The sequence below is a fragment of the Agrilus planipennis genome, unplaced genomic scaffold (assembly GCF_000699045.2).
Source record: "Agrilus planipennis isolate EAB-ADULT unplaced genomic scaffold, Apla_2.0 scaffold21, whole genome shotgun sequence".
Taxonomy (NCBI): domain Eukaryota; kingdom Metazoa; phylum Arthropoda; class Insecta; order Coleoptera; family Buprestidae; genus Agrilus; species Agrilus planipennis.
Window position 1 is genome coordinate 1,652,607 of NW_020439030.1, and position 25,102 is coordinate 1,677,708.

General features: G+C 34.0%; 2 protein-coding genes across 2 annotated transcripts in view; both read right to left on the reverse strand.

Moving 5' to 3' along the window:
- Positions 1 to 25,102, reverse strand: part of LOC108741266 — a 59,017-nt gene that overhangs the window by 33,191 nt on the left and 724 nt on the right. The window contains 14 exon segments of the mRNA XM_025976500.1: positions 82 to 330; positions 1,316 to 1,413; positions 2,157 to 2,217; positions 3,167 to 3,544; positions 3,896 to 4,042; positions 4,984 to 5,094; positions 5,366 to 5,614; positions 6,796 to 6,902; positions 9,460 to 9,898; positions 18,071 to 18,196; positions 20,331 to 20,474; positions 21,244 to 21,354; positions 22,522 to 22,770; positions 24,021 to 24,118. Coding sequence (XP_025832285.1) covers positions 82 to 330; positions 1,316 to 1,413; positions 2,157 to 2,217; positions 3,167 to 3,544; positions 3,896 to 4,042; positions 4,984 to 5,094; positions 5,366 to 5,614; positions 6,796 to 6,902; positions 9,460 to 9,898; positions 18,071 to 18,196; positions 20,331 to 20,474; positions 21,244 to 21,354; positions 22,522 to 22,770; positions 24,021 to 24,118 — 2,567 coding nt within the window.
- LOC108741335 (trypsin 3A1-like) lies at positions 13,168 to 16,858 on the reverse strand. The gene is made up of 4 exons (XM_025976488.1): positions 16,743 to 16,858; positions 15,408 to 15,511; positions 14,086 to 14,334; positions 13,168 to 13,256 (listed from the first exon to the last, which is right to left on the reverse strand). The coding sequence occupies exons 1-4, from the start codon at positions 16,777 to 16,779 to the stop codon at positions 13,251 to 13,253; spliced, it is 396 nt and encodes a 131-aa protein (XP_025832273.1). The 5' UTR covers positions 16,780 to 16,858; the 3' UTR covers positions 13,168 to 13,250.

The following is a 25,102-nucleotide window of genomic DNA, read 5'->3' on the forward strand; positions in this document are numbered from 1 at the left end:
TAGTTTAAATAGTCTTCACTTTTTTCGTTTTTGAAAGTTGATTAATACTCAAAACGGAACGCAATACATAAGGGTATTTACAATAACAAGCGCTACGTCATCCACGTAACTGGTAATGTTGAAAGCTTGATTGGTGATGACAGCTCTGTTGTAATGAACAGAGGTATCATTTGACGGTTCATAAACGTTTAAATCACCAACAACTGCCCTAATGGCACCGGGAGACGTGTCTCGATCTTGGAAGCAATGAGACGCACACAAAACGACTCTCCTACCGATTATTGTTCCTCCACAAAAGTGCCGATTCCTTGAACCACTTCTTAGTGAAACCTACAAATATATTGCGTTATTGCGAATGGCTCGAAATAGTAAGTAGTAGAGTTGTGTGTTCAACTGGACTTCCGATTGAAGATTTTTAGGTGACGGTGTTGGTTTTATAATGAACACTGAAGGGTTAGATACTTAATAAAAATAAGATGCGTCGGATAGTGATTTTGCCGCGAACCGGGTAAGCGGGTATTTGCTGCGCGTTTTAATAATTTAGCAGCCTGTCTTCGATTTCTTCAGAGATATACTTCGTTTAGTTTCTGTAGCGATGTGACCTTCAGTTTGACCGGCGCAAAGTAGAAAAGAACAGCACTAGGCCACAAAAGGAAGGAGACAACTCTCGGCCAAACTCTTAACCGGTGAGGAGCGTATAATCCGTACAGTACTGCACGGAAAAATTGACCATTTTATACACTACAATTGCATTGCTCAAATGTGCTGTTATTGGTACCATTTGCTACTGAAAATATCAACGAGGTGTTTATTTATATTTGAAGACATATTAAAGGCTTTAACGCTTATTTTCGACTCGCACTACTATTCATGATTGAACAAAACTTTTGACAGGTACTGTATGATAAAGTATGTTTAATGAACAAAAGTCGAGAGTATAATGAGCTTTTCTCTTCCTACCTACGATTTTGCCAGCGCGCATCCAAGGCATTGGAAGGGGTTTATCGCTAGAGAAAGTAAATGAAGTATACGTATTGTACTGATGAGTGAGTGGCATCATCTCTGATTAGATGTTGTGCGAATTAATTTATCAGCGCGGAAATGAGACAAAGCTAGCACGAGAAAATATTGCGTTATCTTCTCAATTATCTACATGTACTGATAAAATTACTCATTTATATATTGCTTTTAATGAAGAGTTGATACTGGATACCAATTTTTTATTGAAACGAATGTACTGAATGTAAAACTAATAGAAAATTCGTGAAAACACGACTTCACATCTAATGAAATAATGAATAGAATATGTTCTTACCTGATAAGCAAAATCTGATCTATTTGTTACCAGGTGACCGCCAACTATTTTTGTATCGTCAACTTCTATTACAGATTGTCCAATAACAGAAGCCACCCCTGAATAGGGAGAGAAACTCATTTAAAAATTTTTAGTCTTTAAATGCTTATTAAAAAAAATTGTTGCACAATGCAATTTTGCTTTGGAAGTGTCAATTATACAAAATAATCAAGTTATGTTTACCATTTATTGAACTATTGTCAATAACTTAAAAATAAATGGTGGAAAAGTAAAGAAAGTTTAAATAATATTTGCCAAATATATTTTTTTTCTATAACGTAACAGCATTAACAATTAATATATACTACGATGCAGTTGAATTATTTTAATTAAAGTATGCATCGTTCGAGGGAATGGTTGCATCTTTATAGAGAACTAGACAGAATCTATGTAATAGGTTAAGAGGAACAGCAATCAAGCTCGAAAAGTCTACATTATAGGAAGATTTCGCCGTAAAGAGTGTCATTATTGAGAGTTAACCCTGCACATAAATTTGATGCTAATTATGAATTCAATGAGCAAGTCTGCGTACCGAAACAAATTTTGATTTCTTTTTACTGTCGACTATTTGATCTAGAACAGTTAGTAAGTGTAGTTCAAAGAGCATTTTCGAAATCAGAGTAAATTTAATTTTCTATTGACACATACAGTAGATACTTAAATAAACGTCTAATAATCAATCAAGTGAACGTAGAATTTTTATCTAAGGTACTTTATAATTTCACCTGGAAAATTCTATTTAATCATTTATTTAAAATCTGGATGTAGATTTATAAATTGAAATCAAATCGAATCTACTTACCAAATATACCTATAAATAGAAGTTTGGTTATCAGCATTATCGTCGGTTTTAAGAACTGCACCTACATCCACGACTTTCTCAGAGAGAATTGATTAAATACCTCAGCTGAAGTCGGATTCTTTAATCAATTTTATAATACCACTCTTAGTGGACTTATAGTTGATCCCTCGATATAGATACTTGTATCATATCGCTTGCAATAATAGGTAGATAATTTTTTAAAATATTGGGCTATAATGCTTATCATTGTTCTACACGTATAAGTAATCGTCTGTCTCGTTTTCTAAGCTGTGTCAGCGTTCCAGTAGAGAAATGTAAGCCAATTGGAACAATTAAAGCGTGCTGTATTTTAGAATCGTGCAGTATTGAAAATTGGATTCGGAGCTTGCAGTCTAGGGGTGGAAAATTGTGAATATGAATCCATGGAACGTCACGTGACCCCATTACGTATCCAATTTTCACATTAATATAAAATAAAGTCACAAATTGTTACTAAATTTTATAATATAAAAAATAACGCGTCAAACATAGTCTACATAGTGTGTCCCAGTTATAATATTTATACCACAGATTCCTACGGACATTTGGAACATAAAATGTTATAACACTTTTGACTTTCGAAACAAAATAAAAAATTATATCAGTTTTGAAGCCGGCTCTGCACAATCGGAAATCGTAGAAAAATTCACCTTCAGTAGGTCGGAATCAGCTGGTTTTTGGGGTGATGTTATTGTTTATGTTTGGTATTAAGTTACGGATCAGCCGAAGAAAATGCACTCGCGTTAAGGTCCATTAGATGACTGAAACACGTTANTATGCATTAACATTACATGATGATGCAGGTGCCTGAAGTCACTGATGCTCTTCGCATTTTTGTTTGTTACTAATTGTTTATTTATTGTAAAAATGTGTACATCCTTATCCGTCAGGCAACTACTTCTTATTTTATATATTTATTTACATAATGTACGTCTCATTTACTAATTACATAATTGATGTTATTTTTATGCTAAAATACAATTGAAAAGAAATATAGCTACAAGTAATTGCAAACTACCGACGTAAGAAACTGAACTGTTACCGGGAGGAGGTGCATTAGTAGTTGCTGGAGGACTTTCAGTAGAGATTGGAGGGTTTGTATTATCATTAGGGGGAGGAGTAGTGTTAATATTAGGGGGTGAAGCGGTAGTATAAATTGTGTTAGGAGGACTGGCGGTTGTGCCTAGGATTTCGTTAGCGAAATAATCAGTTATAGTATTGTCTATCCAGTCGTAAAAGTATGCCACATCAGTATAAATGCCTGGATAACCCGGCAGTGCGCATCCTCGCCCCCATGAAACTATTCCTGCCACGCTATCGTCACACATCAACGGTCCTCCGGAATCTCCCTACATCACGCAAATGAATATTTTAAAAATTCAGCTCAATGTATCTATCCTAAATGTAATTTTGGGATGGTATGTTGTAGAAAATGATTTTGAAATTATCAATTGATTTAAGAAGGTAAATGATCTGCTAAAGACGTAATTTTTGAGCAAATAAATTGTATTTGCAGCAAGTTATTTACTTATGCACTTAGCTGGCGGGATATTGACAATAGCTGAACATATGAAACAATAAACTTCCACTAATGGTCTACTCATGATTGCTAATATGTCTACGTCTAGTAGTTAGACGAATTGCTGATCAAAATTGACATCTTCTATTCACTCAATAAAATAAATTTAAAGTTTATTAACCTGACAAGTGTCAACTCCACCTTCGTCCATAAATCCAGCGCATATCATTCCAGGAAGAATGCGATTTGGCCCATAGTTTGTGGCGCATTCCTCTGTACCAACGATGGGGAGGTAGGCGTACATTAGTTCGTCTACCGTAAAGCCCCCCTTAAAAATAAAATTGCTTGTCAATAATAATTTTAAACGAGGCTTTCAACAGTATTATTTGATTATCTCTGAAAGTTCATCATTCGGATTTTAACGTAAAATGCTCAAAGTCATTAACAAATATAATTTTGCGTTAAAATTAATAATTCAAGGTAGAGAATGAGTGTAGAGGATGAAGATATTAGAAAAAAGAACAAAACGCGATTTAAGATACGTCAAAAGGAGGAAGTGAGCTTGAAGCATGTGTTAGAAGAATGTGAGAATGGTAGGAGGTGGGAGTTAACAAGGAAGGATGGTGGTGAACTAAGCCGTCTAATGGAGATCTTAAAAATGAATATGAGGGCAAAATAGAATGTAGGGAATTAGGTGGGAAAAAACAGTAGAGTAGGGACAGGGATAAGAAGCTGCAAATAATGGATATAATTTAGGATGTAAGCGAATTAATTATTGTTAAAGATCTTCATGGTTACGACGGCAAAATAGAATTTATGGGCAGGGAATTAGGTGAGAAAAAAGAGTAGATAGGGATAGGGATAAGAAGCTGCAAATAATGGATATTATTTAGGGTGTAAGTGAATTAATTATTGTTTATGCAATAGTGTATATAAAAAGATAACTTTTTTAGGTACGCATACAGACAAGTGATTTAATCCTTTTTCCGCAGGAGCAAAATAATATTTAATAATTATGGTCATCTTTTGTCTTTTATCATTATGTATACCCTTAGACACACATTAAAATCATTTAAAAATAAAAAGGTATTTTTTTTTGACCGCGAATGTCATATCTATCAGTTCCTTTGAAGTTTGAACAAACCTATTGATTATTTAGGTACAAATTGCTAAATAACCGATATCTATAAACGAATATTTCTCGTTAGATTGAATGATGTATTTATTATATATTAATTGGTAATTAAATCGTATTTGTAAATATCTTACTGAATACAAAGAGCCCCATCCAGAAATAGTGCAATTGGTTCCTGGGTCAGGTGACACCATTGCGGGTTCTGTCGGAAAGATATTAACGCTCCAGTTAAACCCGTCCTGTAGCTAAAATTTTTTTTCATAACGCAAGTACTTATGATTACATATGGAGTGTTAATTAACTTTCAGTAAAACGAATTAAAATTATTAATTATCATTCCAGCAATTATTTATCTAAGGTGAGTAATAGTACATAGATAAGAGTTAAAATTGAGATAAGCTGCTATATCATTTTATAAGATCAAATATATCTTTAATTATAGAAGAAACACAACAGCAGAAATTTTTCGTTTTTGAAAGTTCAATAAATCTCAATAGAAATCTATTGCATATTTACAATAATTAGGGCTACGTCGTTTTCGTGACTGGTCTCATTATATTCCTCATGGACAATAACATTGTTGTTATAACGAACAACGGTATCGTTCGTCTCTTCAAAAATATATAAATCACCAGCAACTACAGCAATTGCACCGGGAGACGTATCTCTATTAGTAAAACAATGAGCGGCACACAACACTACCCTATCACTGATTATTGTTCCTCCACAGAAGTGCCGATTCCTTGAAGAATTTCTTACTGAAACCTGAAATGATACTGGGATATTAACCACCATATGAGAATCTTCACCACTCATCATTATACAAGTGAAATTATTAATATTAATTCCTGACCATTCATCATCATCGCAAAGTCGTCAATACTAAGACTAGTTGAACTCATACCTCTACTCGTTCCTATTGCATTTCCCTAAAACTAGAACATCCCACATTCCTAGCCATTTGCGAACAGTAATCAAATCAAAATCTATCTCTACTCCTTTTAACTCCTGTTTCTACCTCTAATACGTATCTGACTAGCCCTTCATGCCTGAGAAGATGTCTTACCAACCTAACTCGCCTATTTTTTATTGACTAAAGTGGAGTCCCCGTTCTCCTATTCTCTCTAATATCTCTTCATTTTTAACCTTCTCTATCCACGGTATCCTCACCAATCACATGTAATACCACATTTCGAACGCTTCTAATATTTTTTTTTGCTGTGCCCACCGTCCATCTTTCACACCCATACAGGTTTAACAATCTTTTTCAAATTTTTTAATTTAATCGTTCGCAACCATAGAAGTTACTTCTTTTTATTGAAGGCGACTACCGCCATCTAGTAGGTATTTGTTGATACTGAACTATTTCATGTGTTAGACAAAGCCTTTCTAATGTGCCTAATTGAATCGATATGGCTTATATATGCACTACTAACATTAACATAACAGCCCTTTAGATAATAATCAAAAATAAAAATCCTTAAGGATAAATAAATATGCATCTCGTATGTTTATAATGTCGCAAATACCAGATTTATTTCACGAAATAAACTAATTAAGCAAAATAATGAACAATGTATATCTAGTTGAAAAATTTCATAATAATTACTAATTATTTGGCGTGGTAATTGTTTGAGCAGACTGGTTTTGTTATCATAAGTATGTCCTCAAGTGTGAATGATGTCACACCAGATTAGGAACAATATAAATTAATTGATCAGCAAGAAGCATCGAAACGGTGGGAACGGAGCTATCCGAAAAAAAAAACTATCACAAAAAGATATTCTGTTATCTCTATCGTTACATGTACCTAATTAGGTACGTATTGTTAGAATTTTATTACAAAGAAATGATACTCGTGGATATACTGATAAAATTTTCGTACAAATTGATGTAATCAATGCAAAAATTAAAGAAAGTATTTAACCAGACAATTATATCCTTACCTGAAAAGCAAAATCGGATCTATTGAGAACCATTTCACCACCAACTATTCTTGTACCATCATCATCATTAACGTCTGTCAATGATTGTCCAATGACGAAAACTACCCCTGAATAGGAAGACAAACTTTTATTTACAGGTTTTTCAAACCTTTACAGCCCTACATACACTTAACAAAAAAGCAATTAAGCTAAAGTAAAGTATACGTTATTGGGAGTTTTCACCGTAAAGAGTGTCGTTATTGAGAGTTTACCCTACACATAACTTTGAGGCTAATTCAATGAGCATGTCTGCGTACCTAAGCAAATTTTTATTCCTTTTTATTGTCGAGCATTTGGTCGAAAATAATCAGAAAGTGTCGCTCAGAGAATTTTGAAAATCAGTGTGAATTATTTTTTATTAATTTACAAAAATATTATACACAAGTTTTGATTTAATCATATGAGTACCCAAATAGTAGGAAAGCTGGAGAAATACCTAATAAGAAAAAGGCTGAAGCTAAATAGTGAAAAATAGAAGTTCATGGTAGTTGAGCAAAAGAGAGGAGAAAGGTGAAAGGGAAAACACAAGATAGTACCAAAGGGATGAATTAATTTTTTATGGACACATAAAGTATTTAAATAAACGTCTAATAAATAATCAATCAGTTACATGTAGAATTTTTATATAAGGTACATTATAATTTCACCTAAAAATTCTATTTAATTATCTATTTAAAATATGGATGTAGACTTATAAATTAAAATCAAATTAAATCTACTTACCAAAAATAACTATACATAGAAGATTGGCTATCAACATTTTCGTCAGTTTTAAGAAATGCACCTACATCTACGACTTTCTCAAAGAGAATTGATTAAAGACCTCAGTTGAAGTCGGATGATTAATTAATTTTAAAATATCATTTTTTGTGGATTTATAGTTTATGTGGATATAGGTACTTGTGCCATATCGCATTCAATAATTCGATAGATAATTGTTTAGAACATTGGGCTGTAACGCTTATCATTCTTATACGTCTAAGTAATCGTCCATCTCGTTTTGTAAGCTGTGTGAGCGTTCCAATTAAGAAATTTAAGTTAAGTGGCACAAGTAAAATGTGTCATACTTTGGAAGCGTGCAGTATTGAAAATTGAATTCAGAGCTTGTAGTCTACGTGAAAAATTGTGAAATGGATTCATGTGATCGTCACGTGACCCCATTTCGTATCCAGTTTTCACATTAATATAAAATAAAGACATAAATTGTTACTATAAATCGCTGGTATGCAAGGGAAGAAAAAATAGGGAAAGAGCGAATATAAAGATAGGAGACGAAAAATTAAAAGATAGATATCTAGGAAGTCAGATATGTCAGGACGGAAGGAGTAGTAGGGATATAAAGCAGAGAATAGCGCAGGGTCGTGTCGCTTTTAATAAAAAGAAGTCACTTCTATGATAGCGAACGGTTAATTTAGAAATTCGAAAAAGATTGTTAATGGTGCGTTTGGAGCGCGGCGCTGTACGGGTGTGAAACATGGAGGGTGGGCGCGGCGGAAAAGAAAAGATTAGAAGCCTTCGAGATGTGGTGTTATAGGCGAATGATGAGGATAACGTGGACAGAAAAGATTAGAAATGAAGAGGTATCGGAAAGAATAGGAGAAAAGAGGACTCTGGAAGTCAATAAAAAATAGGCGAGATAGGTTGGTAGAACACCTTCTCAGGCATGAAGGTCTAATAAGAGACATACTAGGGACAGAAACAGGAGTTTGAAGGGGTAGACCTAGATTAGATTACTAATCGCAAATAGTTAAGGATGTAGGTTGTTCTAGTTTTAGGAAAATGCGAAGATTAGCTCAGAATAGGAAAGAGTGGAGGTATACTTCGTTTACTTTTTGTAGCGACCTTCAGTTTGACCGACGCAAAGTAGAAAAGAACAGCACTAGGCCAGAAAAGGAAGTAGACAACTCTCGGCCAAATTCTTAACCGGTGAGGAGCGTATAATCCGTACAGAACTGCACGGAAAAATTGACCATTTTATCCACTACAATTACATTGCTCAAATATACTGTTATTGGCGACATTTACTACTCAAAATATCAACGAGATGTTTATTTATATTTGACGGCATATTAAAAGCTTTAACGCTTGTTTTCGACTCGTGTTACTATTCATGATTGAACAAAACTTTTGGCAGGTACTGTATGATAAAGTATGTTTAATGAACATGAGTCTAATGATCTTTTTTCTCCCTACCTACGATTTTGCCAGCGCGCATCCAAGACATTGGAAGGGGCACATCGCTAGAGAAAGTGATTGTTGTATACGTATGCAACCAGTCATAGGACTGACGACCTCATAATGATGATGATAAAAGAAGTTCCATAAGCAAAATTTTATAAAACGAGGAATTAATTAAAATATTATAATCCAAACAATACTTATTTTTCTACATTTTCGTTCCTAAAAGGATATTGTAATTATTATCAGTGAATGCCTATTGCGAATGATTTTTCATCTCTATGATATGCATTTACATTACATGATGATACACGTACATGAAATCACTGATGCTCTTCTCATATTCGTTTGTTACTAATTCTTTATTTAGTGTAAAAATTATTTTATGTATTTATTTACATAATGTACGTATTATTTACTAATTACATAACTGACATGATTATTATGTAAAAATACAATTGAAAACAAGTATAGCCACAAGTAACTGTATACTAACGACGTAAGAAACTGAACTGTTATCGGGAGGGGGTGCATTAGTGGTTGCTGGAGGACTTTCAGTAGAAATTGGAGGGTTTGTATTATCACTAGGGGAAGGAGTAGTATTAATATCAGGGGGTGAAGGAGTAGTGTTAATATCAGATGGAGAAGGGGTAGTGTTAATATCAGGGGGTGAAGCGGTAGTATAAATTGTGTTGGGAGGACTGGCGGTTGTGCCTAGGATTTCGTTAGCGAAATAATAAGTTATAGTATTGTCTATCCAGTCGTAAAAGTGTGCCACATCTGTATAAACGCCTGGATAACCCGCCTCTGCGCATCCTTCTCCGAATGAAACTATTCCTGCCACGCTATCGTCACATATTAACGGCCCTCCAGAATCACCCTAAATCATGCAAACGAATATTAAAAAAATTTAGGTCAACATGTTCATCAAAAATGTAATTTTGGGACGGTAGATTGTAGAAAATGATTTTTGACTCATCAGTTGATTTTAGAGAGTAAATGATCTGTTGAAGACATACTCTTTGAGCAAATAAATTATATTTGCAGCAAATTATTTAATTATGTATACTTCGTTTACTTTCTGTAGCGATGTGACCTTCACTTTGACCGTCGCAAAGTAGAAAAGAACAGCACTAGACCAGAGAAGGAAGGACACAACTCTCGGCCGAACTCTTAACCGATGAGGAGCGTATAATCCGTACAGTACTGCACGAAAAAAATGACCATTTTATCCACTTACAATTGCATTGCTCAAATGTGCTATTATTAGTACCATTTACTACTGAAAATATCAACGAGATGTTTATTTATATTTGAAGACATATTAAAGGCTTTAACGCTTGTTTTCGACTCGCACTACAATTCATGATTGAACAGAAAAAGTATTTTTAATGAATAAGAACCGAGAATATAATGAGACATTGGAAGGGATACATCGCTAGAGAAAGTAAATGAAGTATACTTAGCTGGTGGGATATTGACTATGACTGAACATATGAAACAATAAAATTCCACTAATGGTCTACTCAAGGTAAAGGTACGAGTAAAGTAAATTGTGAGTTGGTAAACGAGCAGTAAGTAATACGTTTACATCTTGTAGTTAGACGAATTGCTGATCAAGATTGGCATCTTCTATTCACTCAATATAATAATTTTAAAACTTATTAACCTGACAAGAGTCAACTCCACCTTCCATTAATCCAGCGCATATCATTCCAGAGAGGATGAGATTCTGCCCATAGTTTGTGGCGCATTGATCTGCACTTACGATGGGGAGGTTGACGTACCTTAGTTGATTTACCGTAGGACCGTCCTTAAAAGGAAAGATGCTTGTCAATAATAATCATTTCAAACGGAGTTCTTTGATCACTATTGTTTGATTATGTTTGAAAGTTCACCATTTGCATTTTAACGTAAAATGTTCAAAGTTATTAACAAATATAATTCTACATTAAAACTGAAGTACTTCGGAGGTGTCCTGGTTAGGGTCTAAAGGCCGGCGTCGGTTTATTTGGTTACGTTAGAAAATCGGAGATGGAAGGACCTCTGGAGAAGCTTCAGGCGCACGGTAGCGAAACGTTAGGAAGCAAATCCAATCGACGACGACCTTTAGACTCGAATCAGAACAGCATCAGTTCAACAACTGGGTGCGAAATTTGAATATGGTATCATAATATTAATGTAAAGAAAATCATGTCGTTTTTTACATATAGCGTTGGTTACATTGAATAATTTAGAATACTTCGTTGATTGACTAATTTTAGTTTAACCTAATATAGACTATCGCAACCCTTAATTTCAATTTAGAAATTTTAAGTTAGATAGCCAACAATTTTTTATATGCACAAATCGGTTGTATAGTTACTCAAAAGCATAAGCCTATTGTTTAAACAAAAAGAATGTAAACAAGTTATGATTTAATCTTATAAGTACACAAATAGTAGGAAAGCTTGAGAAATACCTAATAAGTAAAAGGCTGGAACGAAATAAGTGAAAAATCGAAGATCATGGAATTTGGGCAAAACAGAGGAGGAAGGTGAAACGGAAAGCACAAGGTAGTACGAAAGAGAGCGGATTATAGAAAAGGTGAAGAAGTATTCTTACATAATGTAAGTCAAGTGGTTAAAGGGAAGACCATGATGGAAAGGCTATGGGATTTAGGCCAGAAATTATGCAAGGAAGATTGGGGTAGGAGATTGATGACGTTATTTAATGTGATTCTAAGGAGTATAACGTTTTATGGATCGGAAACATGGGCATGAGAAGAAAAATAGAATTGTTAGAAGGGAGACAAAATGTGGAAGGATGTGGAAAGATGCAATAAAAAAAGGAATTAAAATAATAGGAAAAGTTGGGAAGGCTGTAAGAGCGGGATATAAGGAGGGAAATGTGGAGGAAGAAGGTAATGGAAATAGGGACCAGAGGGACGTTGATGATTTTAAAAATCAAGCAGAAGCAGATGAGGCAGTGGTTCAGGGAACGGACATATAGATGCAGAGAAATAATAAGAGGGGAAGATTTAAGAAAAGTAAAGAGGTCTACATATGTGGTGGGTGTAGAAGAGATAATATTGAGGGACTGGTGGGGCGCATGAGACTGGGTGACAAGGTATATAGAAAGAGGGAAGAAAATAAGTGTAATGGCAAGATTTAAGACAGGGAATGAGTGTAGAGGAACTAGATACTGGAAAAAATAAGAAGAAAAGACGGTTTACGTGAAAGGGAGGAAGAGTGTTTGAAGCATGTGTTAGAGGGATGGGACATGGGAGTAAATAAGGGAGGATGGTGGTGATCTAAGTCGTCTAATGGAGATCTTAAGGAATACGAGTGCAAAATAGAATGTATGGGCAGAGAATTAGGTGAGAAAAAATAGTAGAGTAAGGATAGAGATAAGAAGCTGCAAATAAAGGATATAATTTAAGCATGTGTAAACTGAAAGTGTGTTTTTATCTGGCTAAAGGATTGACGCTTAGGGTATAAGCGAATTAATTATTGTTTATGTAATAGTGTATATAAAAAGATAAGTCTTTTAAGTACACAAATAGGTAAGTGCTTTAATCCTTTTTCCGCAGGACCAAAATGATATTAATTATTGCCATCTTTTGTTTTTGAAGTGAAACTTCTTTACGCACGGTAGGGTAAGTTCGTTTCATGCGAGTTGCTATGTAACGAAATCATGCAACGGATGTTTCGTAGCGGGAATCGCTTGAGCCGTGTGCGCGCTTCAATGCAACGTTCGTTACAGGCAACTCCGGCATGTATAGTGTAAAATTTAAATTCATTTTGTACAAATAATACCATTAAACCAATTCCATAACCCCTATCCCGGTATGTTTGTGTGTTTGAAGAAGTTTCACTTCAGTAACGTGTTGTATAATTACACGTTGTGTTTTTTATCATTAAGTATACCTTTAAAAACGCATGAAAATAATAATTATTTTTCTGTTATTGATTATTTTTTTCTTGGCCGCGAATGTCATGTCTATCACTTCCTTTGAAGTTCGAACAAACCTATTAATTATTTAGATACTTATTGATAAATAATGTATATCATTAAACGAATACTTCTCTTTAAATGGCATGATGTAATATAAATTAATAACTAAATCGTATTTGTGCAGATCTTACTTCAAACATAGAACCCCATCCAGAAACAGTGCAATTGGTTCCTGGGTCAGGTGACACCATTGCGGGTTCTGCCGGCAAGATATTAACGCTCCAGTTAAGCGCATCCTGAAGCTAAAACTTTTTCTTTTATAACGCAAGTACTTATGATTACGTATGAGTATTAATCAACTTTCAGTAAAACGAAATAAAATTATTTTTATCACTGTTCCAGCAATTATTCACCTAAGTAGAGTAATAGTACATAGATAAGAATTAAAATTGAGATAAGCTCGTATATCACTTTATAAGATCAAATATATCTTTAGTTATAGAAGGAACAGAAGGCTCTAAGAAGTCAACAAAATTTAACAAACAACACGAAATTTTCTAGATTTCCTGAGTTAGAATTGCCCCAAATGTCAAGAATACTTCGACCAACACGATTATTGAGTACTTTGATTTTATTTATACTTAAAATATTGACACATTAGATTTATATAAATACGATATTAAGATCCTGAGGGAATACTGAAAGAAAATCAAGGCACTATCAAGATCACTTGCACGAGAACAACTCAAGTATAAAAGACAAGGTAGAATTTTCATAATTTTTCAGTGACAAAGAAAATATCTATGCCATTGTCACAGAAGTTTTAGAAATGAACGTGTTTTTTCTTCCCAAAAAAATAGAAAAGTCATATTCGAAAGTAGTTTGTACATTTTTCATAATAAATTTTTGAAGTAATTTTCGAAAGATAGGCCTTTCCAAGAGTTATTAGGGAGTGCATATTCATATTTATAATTAAATTTAATCAACATTTGTAAAGCCCTGTTCCCATTTTAATTATCTATGGAAAAACAAAATGTCAGTGAGATCAATACTTGATACTATATCTTTTGAACTCAGCAGAAATCTTTCGTTTTTGAAAGTTCATTAAATCTCAATAGAAATCTATTGCATATTTACAATAATAAGGGATATGTCGTTTTCGTTACTGGTCCTATTATATTGTTCATGGACAATAACATTTTTGTTATAACGAACGACGGTATCGTTTGTCTCTTCAAAAATGTATAAATCACCAGCAACTACAGCAATTGCACCGGGAGACGTATCTCTATTAGTAAAGCAGTGAGCGGCACACAACACTACCCTTTCAGCGATAATTGTTCCTCCACAGAAGTGTCGATTCCTTGATGCATTTCTTACTGAAACCTGAAACGATACTGGGGTATTAACCGCCATATAAGAATCTTCACCACTCGTAATCATTTTATAAGTGAAATCATTTAAATTCCCGACCATTAAGAATTTATTAATTAAGTTTGTTTGCAGGTAAGCTGCGATAGAGTTTAAAAAGTACGTGGTGAGGCCTTTGCCGAACACATAATAGACTACAGTTAGCAGTAAATATCAGTAGGTGGCGCTAAACTGCCAATAATATGATGTTGCATCAAGGTGCTTTCTGGTGGTCTCGACCAATTACCTACCAACCGTTGAAATGGTCATATTATTGCCGATAGCTTTTGTAAGTTTGTGCTTTGAGAGAAAACATATAGGTACAGGTACTATTTCTTTGTTTAGGGTGGCTCACACGCTCACACATTATAAATGACAAAACGGATAGCATAAGAAAGAAATTAAAAGAAAATACTCAAGTACATGCAGTCTACCGCCATCTAGCAGGTACTTCCTGATATTGAACTATTTCATGTGTTAGACAAAGCCTTTCTAATGTGCCCAACTGAATCGATATGGATTATTTACGCACTACTCACATTCATTATTAGTGGTCCTTTAGGTAATAATCAAAAATAAAAATCCTTAAGGATAAATAAATATGCATCGCAGATGTTCGTAATCTCGCAAATACCAGATTTATTGCACGAAATAAATCTATTTTGCAGAGTAATGTACAATGTATATGTAGTTGATAGATTTCACAACAATTACTAATTTTTTGGTTTGGTAATTATTTTAGCAGACTGATGTTGATATCATCAGTACGACCTCAAATGATGTCACACCAGATTAGGAACAATATAAATTAATTGATCAGCAAGAAGCATTGAAATGGTGGGAACGGAGCTATCCGAAAAAAGCTATCACAAAAAGATATTCTGTTATCTCTATCGTTACATGTACCTAATTAGGTACTTACTGTTCAAATTTGTTTTTCAATAAAATGATACTCGTGATGTACCAACCGATAAAATTTTCGTACCAACTGATGTAATCAATGTAAAAATTAAAGAAAGCACATTTTCACCAGAAAATGATGTCCTTACCTGAAAAGGAAAATATGATCTATTGACTACCGCTTCACCACCAACTATTCTTGTATCATCATCATCAACGTCTATGAAAGATTGTCCAATGACGAAAACTACCCCTGAATAGGAAGACAAACTTTTATTTACAGGTTTTTAAAACCTTTAAAGCCGTACACACTTAACAATAAAGTCGTATATACACTTAACACAGTTTACTTGATGCAAAATTAGCGCAATGAAATTAAGGATGCACAGACCGAGTGTTCAAAATGGTATGCTATGTGAAGGATCATTATCATTTATAATCTAGGTTTTCCTTTGCTGCAAGATGCAGCTGAAATTTATACCGACATTAGAAATAATTCATGTTTTAAAATTAAACTGTATGCTATTGGGATCGCTGAATCCAAGCCCCAACAGGGTAGGTTTTAGATATAACCTCAAAAACAGTTCAAAATCTACTAAATCGTTAAAAAAACATTTGGACCTTATGGTCGGATCATGTATACCGTATGTTTTTAGGGTCGCTGCATTTAAATCCGTGACTAATTTAACTACAGGACATCAGATCATCAGATCATCTACAACCTAACCTAACCTAACCTCAAAAAATACTCCAATATTCACTATAACCGTTGAGCATGATAATCCCAAACGATTTAAAACCTAAAACCCGTAGGCGATCGAATTATCCACTAATCGTATGACTTCATAATCTTTAATTTTTTAACCCTAAAATCTTATGACCTGATAACCCTTCATCCCCGTAATCAAATAAAAAGTATTGCTTAGATTCCATAAAATTAAAGATACCTCCCAGCGGAACTCAGTTTCATTATTTTAATTACAGGGATATATGGTTATGGAGTCGTGTTTTAGGGTTAGGGGTCTAAGGAATTATGGAGTTATTCATTTAGATGGGGAGTTGATTGGTTAAATGTTTTTGGGATTATTATGATTACCAGTTTCAGTTGATTTTAGAGTGTTTTTTGAAGTTAGGTTCAAACCGTGACGTATCTGGGTTAAAATGACTTCCGACTTACCGATCTCAAAAACATACCGTGTACAGATCCCCTGCCGAAAAATTCTTTTTGTTGCTACTGTAATCTTTCGTAGCTTAGTGATAGAACAATGGTACATATTTATTATTTTTTCATTGATACTTAGCATATTTGAAAGAATTACAACTAATTAATCAGCTGTAGGCAGTATTTCAATATCAAGTACTCATCACCACTTATTGAAAGTGTCTCATTTTCAAATTGCACTTAAAAACTTCATAATTTATATAATATATATGGGTTTACACTTATACTTATGTTAAATTAAAGTCAAATCGAATCTACTTACCAAATACAGCTATGAATAACAATTCAGTCTTTAACATTTTCGTTGGTTTCTGAAAACGCAGCTACATCCACGACTTTCCCAAACAAAAATGATTAAAAACCTTATAGTTAAGGTAGCGTACACCAGCCAATTTAAAAAAAATCAGATTTAATAGATTCATAGTATACCCTGATATAGGTACTTGTAACATTGTAATTCGCTGTGATAAAGAGATAACTTCTTTAGATTAATTTATTGAGCATTTCTCTATAGTCATCTATTGGCGTATAAACTGCGTGCGCGTTTCAATTGAAAAATTTAAGTTAATTGGCACACTCAAATCTTATCACACATTGAAAGCATGCAGCATTCACGCATTGATATACGCAAGAGAGACCAGACACTTTGACGCATTTGGAGTAGCGATGAGAAATATCTTAAAATATTCCGGACTGCGAAATGTGCTAGGGGTTGATTTTATTACATACAGATTCTATAATTAGGACGATCAAAATTGGTCCATGTTAAATTATCTGTGACAATGGACGTATTTTCTTTCTTGTTCTCACTTGGGATATTTGCTGCGTTTTGAACACTCCCTTGTTCAGTTAGGAAATGCTTCATCAGTAGTACAAACAAAATGAAAAGAGATAACCGAATAATAATAAGCAGGGGTGCAGCGAATAGAGGTTGGTTAGGTACGCAAAAAATCAGGGTCGACTTTGATATGAACAACACTGTAGATTGTATTTACATATTATAAAAGAAAAGAAAAAGAACCGCAACATAGTGGAATATTTGATTATTAAATATTATTTACAACAGGAACGAAACCCATACGATTTTAAACTACCTCTACCTTGGTAGACTTATAATTTTGGCTAGAGGGGCCACAGTATAAATGAAGTGTTAGATCGACGAAACGTCTGGACCTATTAATGCATTTTGAACATGGCTCTTGTCTTGTCACTTGTAATCTATTTGTAAAATTGTGCAAAACTCTGAATTGCTTTACACTTCTAGTATTGTTGTTGACACCGAAATAGTTCAAATGTTGACGAAAAATAAACAGCTTATTGTCCTTTTGAAAATTTAATAAGAAAACTCTAATTATTATAAAAATGTATAAACGTCTACATGGCTATTGTCAGACAGCTACTTATTATTTTATTTATTTGTCATTTGTCTTAATGTCTTACATATTACTGTTCTTACGCTAAAATACAATTGAAAACAAATAAAATCAGAAGTAATTGTAAACTACCAAAACAAGAACCCGAACTGCCGTCAGCAGAAGGTGGAGGAACTGGTGTAGTTGTAGTTCCGAAATAGTTCTCTAAAGTAGTTTCTATCCAGTTGTTATAGTATGCCACGTCTGTATAAACACCTGGAAAACCCTCCCATGCACAGCCTAGCCCCCATGAAACTATCCCTGCGACGCTTCCATTACATACCATCGGTCCTCCAGAATCACCCTAAATCATTTCAACAAACATCTTAAAACTTTAAGACATCTTATTTCTCATAATTAAGACGACAACTGATGCTTTTAGAGAGATACACAGTGGCAACGTAATGATCATCATTCATTTTTTGAGTCAATTGATTTCAGATATTAAATGATCTGTTATTGAAATTTTCTATAGTAAGAGAAACCAAGAGATAATTTTTAAATATATATTATCGGGCAAGATCCCAGAGGCGCTAGACCTTACTTATTTTCTGAGTAACAAAATTGATGGGAAATAGTAGTTTTAGTATGTACATAAAAACACTTTTGGGTGTTTTATTCCTACCAGCCAATAGTGCTGGTGGACAGGCAGTCCTTTCGGCCGGAAGGCTTTCTTCAGCTTCCTTTCAGGATTCGTGGAAATGGGTGGCTGGTAGTTCGGGTGAGAAAGATAAGATGGACGAAATGACGACAGAAGAAAATGAAAGATTACCTGTAGAACATTACTACCCCAGTGTTTGCCTGAGTGATCAAAGGAAATCACAGAAAAACTTGGACCATGGCAGTCGGACCCGGAATCGAACTGACGTCCTCCTGAATGACTAAATTGCAGATATCAGGTGCTAAAGGTACGCAAAAACATTAGTTACTTTTCTTAAAGACTCAGTGCTGATTTTTACCTAATGTATATACCATTAACACTAGCAGACCCTTCCGATCGGCGGTAATTTCTGCCAGACGCTTCAAAGTTCTCAAAAAAAAATCGTAATCTTATAGTCCGAATTTTCATTTTTAAATATGATACTTAGAGAACTACTTCAATTATTATTATTATAAACAGTCAAACCAATTGTAGGAACCAAACATTCCCCAGACACAATTAAAATGTTGTTGTAGGTAAAAGCGCGAGTGCGATAATCAGATGGTTTTATAACACAACAATATTTTAATTATGCCTGGGAGATGTTTAGTCCCTACAATTGGTCTGGCTGCTTACAAAAGTATTGAAATGGTTCCCTAAGTACCATATTTAAGTATGAAAACTCAAACTATAAGTAAAATTACGATTTTTCTTGTACCGTCTGAAATTACCGCCGATGGAAAGTGTGTCAGTGTTGATTATGACCTTTTTTTGAGGAAAATTATCTTAAAATCAACACACAGACTTTAAAAAAAGTGACTAATATTGTTACAGTCCGTTTCAATTTGTTAGAATTGTGACCTTGAAGAAATCTGCGCGAAGATAGAAAGAATACACACTAGGCGTGAGCAAGATAGAAACAGTTGAAACAAACTTAAACGAGCAGAGCTCTCGATGGGCGGTCTTAGAAGATCGGCTAGAACTGTACAGTACTAGACGAAAATGTTTAGCAATTTCTTAAAATAAAAATGTATATAAATTAACAACAGAAAACAAAGCAAAAGTTTTATAGGTGTGTAGAACGTTAAGTTAATTCACTTTTATTTATTATTTTTGGCTAAATACGCTTTTAAATAAAGCGTATTCTTAAATTTTAACGAGGCAGTTTAAATAATTTTGCAAATGGTACTGTACACTTTGGTCTAGTTCTCGCTCGATGATCGGTGGAGAAATGAGTTCCGCAGGCAAATATGATTGAATTTGGAATTATGCTACGACGCATCCTAATAAAGGGAAGGGTCATATCTCTAACTTCATAAAACGAACAGTACATGCCTTTAGCATCTGATAACTTTGCCATCGACCCATGTTAGCAGGTATACATACGTTCAAAGTAGGTACTAAAAGTACCCTTTCCCACCCATTTTATTACTCAGATAATCAGTTTACGCTGCAATTTTTAATATACAAACAACAAAACTTTTTAAGGATTGCTACATATAGAGACTTATATTAAAAGATTAGTGACTATTTGGTAAAATATTCGACATTTTAAAATTTATCGGCAAATCCAAAAACGCTGCTTAGTAGGTACCCATCCGAAATAAATAATTTTCTTGCAAGACTAACTGATATATATCCTATTTCATGTATTTGGTGCAAGAACACACTATAATAAACGTATGTATGTTTTCATTTTAACTTTAGTATCAAATGACTTATTCGAATTGCCGATGAAGATTAGGAATTTGTTATCAGACTTTAAAGGGTTGGAAAAATAATTGTTAAACTTGTTAACCTGGCAAGAGTCAATTCCTCCCTGCATAGATCCAGCGCATATCATTCCAGGAGTAATGCGACCCTGTCCATAGTTTGTGGAGCACTCCTCTGTACTAATGATGAGAACGTTGGCGTATCTTAAGTTATCAACTGAACCACCCCCCTTAAAAATAACATGATACAGTTAATAATAATTTTAACCGAGACTAATAATAAATAACCTTTTAGCACTATTGTTTGATTATTTATTTCTGAATGCTCACTGGATTTTAATGGAAGATGTTTAAAGATACTAACATATAAATACAAGTATAATTTTATCCTTAATTAAATTTGGATATAGATAACAGTGCACTATAAGCAATAAGAATTTCTTTTGGATTATACTCCTTAAAATGTCCAACTAATTATATTATTATAACCCGAAACCCAAATATATAAGCAGTTGAAAGATTTTCATTTTGTGTTTTTATTTAATCTACTAGCGTACCAAATGATACACGAACCGTAAATCTAATTACGTAATTATCGATAAGCTGACGTGACTTATTGATTCCAAGGTAGAATTGGAATTAAATGAATCATATTTAAAGTTATATATCTACAGTTTACACAAAAATGTGCACAAGTCAAAATGTTATCTTATCTAGAAGATAAAATAATATAGATATGTATTTCAATCGTATTTCGGCAAAATCAGAAGGAAATTGTGGTAATCTTTTCTCTAATCATTAACTATAAGTTTAATTCACTTTAAATCATTTAAGAGCAAAATGTTTTCTTTCTTAATCGTCAAGCTCTTACCACTGTCTTTGGAGCTTGAGCAAACATACTAACTACTTATTGATAATTAATGTTTCTAATCAGTACTTTTTAGGTTGAAAAAAAAATAATATAAATCAATAATTAAAATATATTTGTAAACATCTTACTGAATACGTAGAACCCCATCCAGAAATAACGCAATTAGTTCCTGGGTTAGGTCTTACAGTTGCGGGTGGTACGAAGTAAACATTTATGTTCCAATTGAACTCACCCTGAATCTAAAATTTTTCATTTATGTCGCTAGTACCACTTAAGAGGTGGTACATGGAATATTAATTGACTTTCAGTAAAGCGAAATAAACTTAGTTATCATAAAACAAATCATGGAATTTCACTGATTATTAGTGGTACAAGTATAGGTACATAGGTAAGAGTTAAAGGGAGTAGACTTCATCATCATAGGGTTGTCAGTCCTAAGTCTAGTTGGACACGCACCTCCGTTCTTCTCTTTTCTATCCTGAGCTAATCTACGCATTTCACTAAAACTAGAACAACCTACATCCTTAACTATTTGTGAACAGTAATCTAACCTAGGTCTACCTCCACCCCTCCTAACTCCTGTTTCTGCCACTAGTATGTCTCTGACTAGACCTTCAGGCCTGAGAAGGTGTCCTGCCAACCTATCTCGCCTATTCTTTATTGACTTCCATAGAGTCCTCTGTTCTCCTATTCTTTCCAATACCTCTTCATTTCTAACCTTTTCTACCCACGTTATACTCATCAATCGCTTATAACACCTCATTTCGAAGGCTTCTAACCTTTTCTTTTCCGCCAATATTTCGCACCCGTACAATACCGCGCTCCAAACATACACCTTTCACAATCTTTTTAGAATTTCCAAATTAACAGTTCGCGAGCATAGAACTGACTTCTTTTTATTTAAGGCGACACGACCCTGCGCTATCCTCTGCTTTATATCCCTACTACTCCTTCCTTCAGGACTGACTTATGTCGTATTTTTTTGAAAGTATTGTAAAGAAAAATGCAATGCAATAATTTTTTTTGTATGAAAAATCATACATTGGACAAACAAAAAGACACTCATCGGTTAGGATTCGTTAACATCATACGATCATTGGAAAACCGTTTCAAATTGAAAATTGCAACTAAAATCATTTTTCTAGAAAGTCTAACAATATTTTGAAGTCTATTAGACATTTTCAAAACAAAAAAGCCTTTTCAAGAAATATTACAGGATGTATGACTAAATTGTCATGTTTGTAGTCAACAATTAAATTCAATCAACATTCAAAGATTTCAGTTTTCCTTTTGATTACATCAATAAGATCAGTAGGTACTTAATATTACCTTTTAAACTCAATAGAAAGAATTTTTCGTTTCTGAAAGTCAATTAAAACTCAAAATGGAAAGAAAAACGTATTTACAATAACAAGCGCTACGTCATCTTCGTAACTTGTACCGTTAAAATCTACATTGCTAATAACAGCTTCGTTGTAACGAACTACAGTATCATTTGACGGATAAGGAATGGATAGATCACCGGCAACTATAGCAATGGCACCGGGGGATGTATTTCGATCTTCGAAACAATGAGCGGCGCACAACACGACCCTTATAGAGATGATTGTTCCTCCACAAAAATGGAAATGTGATACAGCATTTCTTACTGAAACCTGCAAAGATATTGCGATACTTATTAACCGCCATATGGGGGGGGTTATCATTACTCCCAGTTACCATTTAAATTGCTGAACAAGAAACCCATCCGTTACCACCCACCACCTAGAACATTTTCAGAATTTTAGAACATTCTATTAAATTCTGAAATATTCTCCAACATTCACAATAGTAGTAAACAAAATTGACCTTGGGCTTGCAGTTTTGGCCTTGATCTTGAAAAAATGTAAGATCAAGACGAAAATCAAGACAGTCATTGTAAGTACTAATAAGACCAAAAGCAAGAACGAACAAGACATACATTAAAACCAAAAAGAGACGAATTACACCAAGACTAAAACCAAGACCTAACAAACAACACCAAGACTAAAACGAAGGTCGAATATGGAAAAACCCAAAAGCAAGGTCAATTTTGTAAGACTGATGGAAAAATTATTACTTGCGGTGAATTTATGAGTGAATCTATTTGAAGCTACTTTAATATATTTCTTTTTCCAGCATTTTTTAAGTATCTTGTACTATTTTGTTAGCTAAAAAGTCAATTTTTTTATAATTCTCACAACTTACAGACATTATTCTCATTAAAAGTCATGACACAGAATTCGTCCCTGCAGCCACTACCACTGCGGGGTGTCAGTGAGGTGAAATTACATGCTACGCTCCCAAGCAAATAGATTTAGGGTGGTTGAAAAGTTTGTATAAAAATAAATAATATTTATATTATAATCTTGAATGTGATCTTGAGCTTGACCTTGGACGTCATAAGCAGATTAAATGTTTTTATGGAAACTCAACTCCAGAATTGGAAACACCCCTAAAATTGCTTTGCTCTTAATTTTTATGAGGAATTAAAAACAATCAAACAACCAAAATAAAGTATATTGACTGAATCTCTTTATTTTGAAAAATATTTTATATTTCATAAAGGTGACCACAATTGGTAAATGATCACTCGTTTTAATTACTATTTTAGCTGCCTGGCTTTATACCATCATTGTTTTCATGTGTAGGTGACATCATATCTGATTAGAAACTGTATGAATTACGTAAATAATTTATCATCAAGGAACAATGAAAAGGTAGAATATCCTTATCACTATTTACGTGTAATGGTAGTTACTTATTTCTAGATCTTATTTATTTTAAATAGCAAATGATCCTCGTCAATATACTAATAAAATGAATGTAAAACTGACAAACACAAACCTCATAAAAGCACAAAAATGTGAACAGATGATACACTTACCTGATAAGCAAAAGCTGATCTATTGGTTACCAGTTCACCACCAACTATTTTTGTATCATCAGCTTTTATTAATGATTGTCCAATGACAAAACCTACCCCTGAAGAGGAAGACAAACTCTTATATTAAATTATATAAAAACCTTTGAAACCTTACCTAATATAAAACACTTAACATAGTTTTTGGTTCGGGTAATTTATGAGATTAATCATACAGAATTTAATCAATAAAGATAATAATCAATAAAATTTATGTTTTCAAATTAAAATCGGTTAATGAAGACTGCTAAAATATCATGTAGTCATCCGTCAGTATTCGACGTGTACGTCAGCATACCCTACACAATATTGCTTCATTTCGTCCTATGGGGTTGTTCTGAACTTTTCGTATTAAGAATATACCAAAGTTTTGTCAACCAAAGTACAATTCATTATTAGTGCAACAATTTCAATTGAAATGCATATACCTACATGATCATCTTCATAAGGTCGTCAGTCCTAAGATTGGTTGGACACGCACCTCCACTCTTTCTATTCTGAGCTAATCTTCGCATTTCCCTACAACTAGAACATCCCACATCCTTAACTATTTGTGAACAGTAGATAATATAATCTAGGTCTATCTCTACCCCTCCTAACTCCCGTTTTTGCCTCTAATATGTCCCTGAATAGACCTCCAAGCTTGAGAAGGTGTCCTACTAACCTATCTAGCCTGTTTCTTATTGACTTGCATAGAGTCCTCTGTTCTCTTATTCTTTCTAATACCTCTTCATTTCTAACACTCTCTATCCACGGTACCCTTATCATTCGCATGTAACACCACATTTCGAACGCCTCAAATCTTTTCTTTCCCGTCGCGCCTACTGTCCATGTTTCGCATCCGTACAACGCCGCGCTCCAAACGTCCACGTTTAACAAACTTTTTCGAATTTAAATTAACAATTTTTTACCCACTACACACTTCCTCAAGTCATCTCTCGTAGCTTAGTGGTCAAAGCATTGGCGCGTAAAGCCAAAGAGCCCGGGTTCGATTCCCGGCGGGGATGTGACAACAGCAACAATTTTTGTGTGAAGTGGGTAAAAAA